The sequence below is a fragment of the Cryptotermes secundus genome, unplaced genomic scaffold, assembly GCF_002891405.2.
Source record: "Cryptotermes secundus unplaced genomic scaffold, Csec_1.0 C38647136, whole genome shotgun sequence".
NCBI classification, from domain to species: Eukaryota; Metazoa; Arthropoda; class Insecta; order Blattodea; family Kalotermitidae; genus Cryptotermes; species Cryptotermes secundus.
The window spans coordinates 1-1,623 of record NW_019771854.1 but is presented as its reverse complement, the minus strand read 5'-3'; the positions used below and the strand labels follow the sequence as shown (position 1 = coordinate 1,623).

Here is a 1,623-nt window from a genome sequence, read left to right as displayed (position 1 = left end):
AAAAAAAAAGTACTTACTTAACGAGCCTCTGGTTTTGCAGTACAGTATTGAGCTGCAGCATCTCAAAATTATATTTCTCGTCTGTTGCATGTTGGTCAATAATGAAAAGATCAGATCCGAGACGTGTAATAATGAATCCCAAGTTAAATTGGCCCAGTATTTCCATCTGTCAAGAAATTCAATTTTCATTACATCTGTTTTAAGGCAAATCCTGTCGGATGTCTGGGACACCAACAGTCAGCAATAGGGAAACATTTCCTGAGACCAAATGCAGTACTGAGTAAGATAAAAGAATTTGCAGCAAATATTCACAAATACTGATATTGGAAAGCAGCTGCCATTCAGAGAGGACTTAAGGCTGCAAGCAGAGGAATAGCCATTGTTAAAAACCATTACCAGGAAATAAATAGTGAAGACACTGGGGGCTGGAAAGGACTTACCTTGTGCTGTGGTGATTTATGAATTGTGGAGATTAGCGATGGTGCTGTAATTGCTTGTAATTCAGAGTTGTGTATATAAGCAGTCAATATCCGATCCAAAACCCTATCTAGTCACTTGTACTACATGATAATATAATACTTGTGTGAAGTTTTCTTTTAATCTTTGTAAAAAGAATCCCTGAAAATTGTCTAATTAATAAAGAATGAAACATATTGGGTAATTAGAAGCATCTGCTCAATGAAAATTAAATAAAAGTGATAAACTTTGATGGTATTCTATGTTGACTTAACAACAGATTTTGACTACTTGAAGGACTCTGATGAAATTAGTATTATTCAACATAAGCATACACTGAAATGTAACTGTGGAATACCCATTCATCTCCAGATAATATTAATAATTTGTATTAATGTCATGCCATATAGAAACATATCATTACTCACCTTAGAAAACATATCTTGTGAGATCTCTTTACGCAGTTCAAGTTCTGCAGACTGATTCTTTGCTGGATCAATTTCAGCACGAAACTTAACTGACACTTGATGTTTATTTCTGTTTGTATTGTGCTTCTTCTGTTCTTCAATTTTCTTTTTGATGCTCTCAATGCTGACTGACATATGAACAGTTTTCTGACTTAAGTCATCAATTTTCTCACCATCAAGTTTTACCATAACTGTCTGTATGTTGCCAGTGTCATATGACTGGCTGGTTTCTTCATCTTTACTGTTCTTCTTCACCATATCGATAATATCCACATCTTCTCTACCTCCAGAAGTTTTTGTAGTCACTACTGACTCTTCTGCTGTTTCTCGGTTGATGTCTTCATGGGTAATAAAAATGTCATTTTTGTTTGTCTCATTATATTTATCTGTAGCAACATCATGGTCTGCATATTTCTTATTATGTTCAATATCAGTTCCTTCATGTGAATTCAGAAATTCCTGTGTATCAGTAATAACTTCGGTATCATCTACTTTAGCACTTTCAAGCCCTTTTCCATCCTGTGACATATTCCAAGTTTCTTCCATATTTGATATACTATCAAGAGGAACTTGGGTTTTTATTAATGTATTTTTTATTCCTTCCTTTATACTCGATGAGAAAAAGTGGTTGATGCAGTGCACTGCAAAAACAAATTTATTGATGTAATCTGTGTTATTCAATCACTGAATAAAAAAAAAA

General features: G+C 34.0%; 1 protein-coding gene across 1 annotated transcript; it reads right to left on the bottom strand.

Annotated features, from left to right (window-relative positions):
- Positions 1-17: 17 nt before the first annotated feature.
- Positions 18-1,560, bottom strand: LOC111875169 (mismatch repair endonuclease PMS2; the record flags this gene model as incomplete). Its single annotated transcript, XM_023871232.2, has 2 exons — positions 885-1,560; positions 18-166 (listed from the first exon to the last, which is right to left on the bottom strand). Coding segments are annotated over exons 1-2 (734 nt in total), but the record flags the coding sequence as incomplete, so codon positions are not given.
- Between the last annotated feature and the right edge of the window lie 63 nt (positions 1,561-1,623).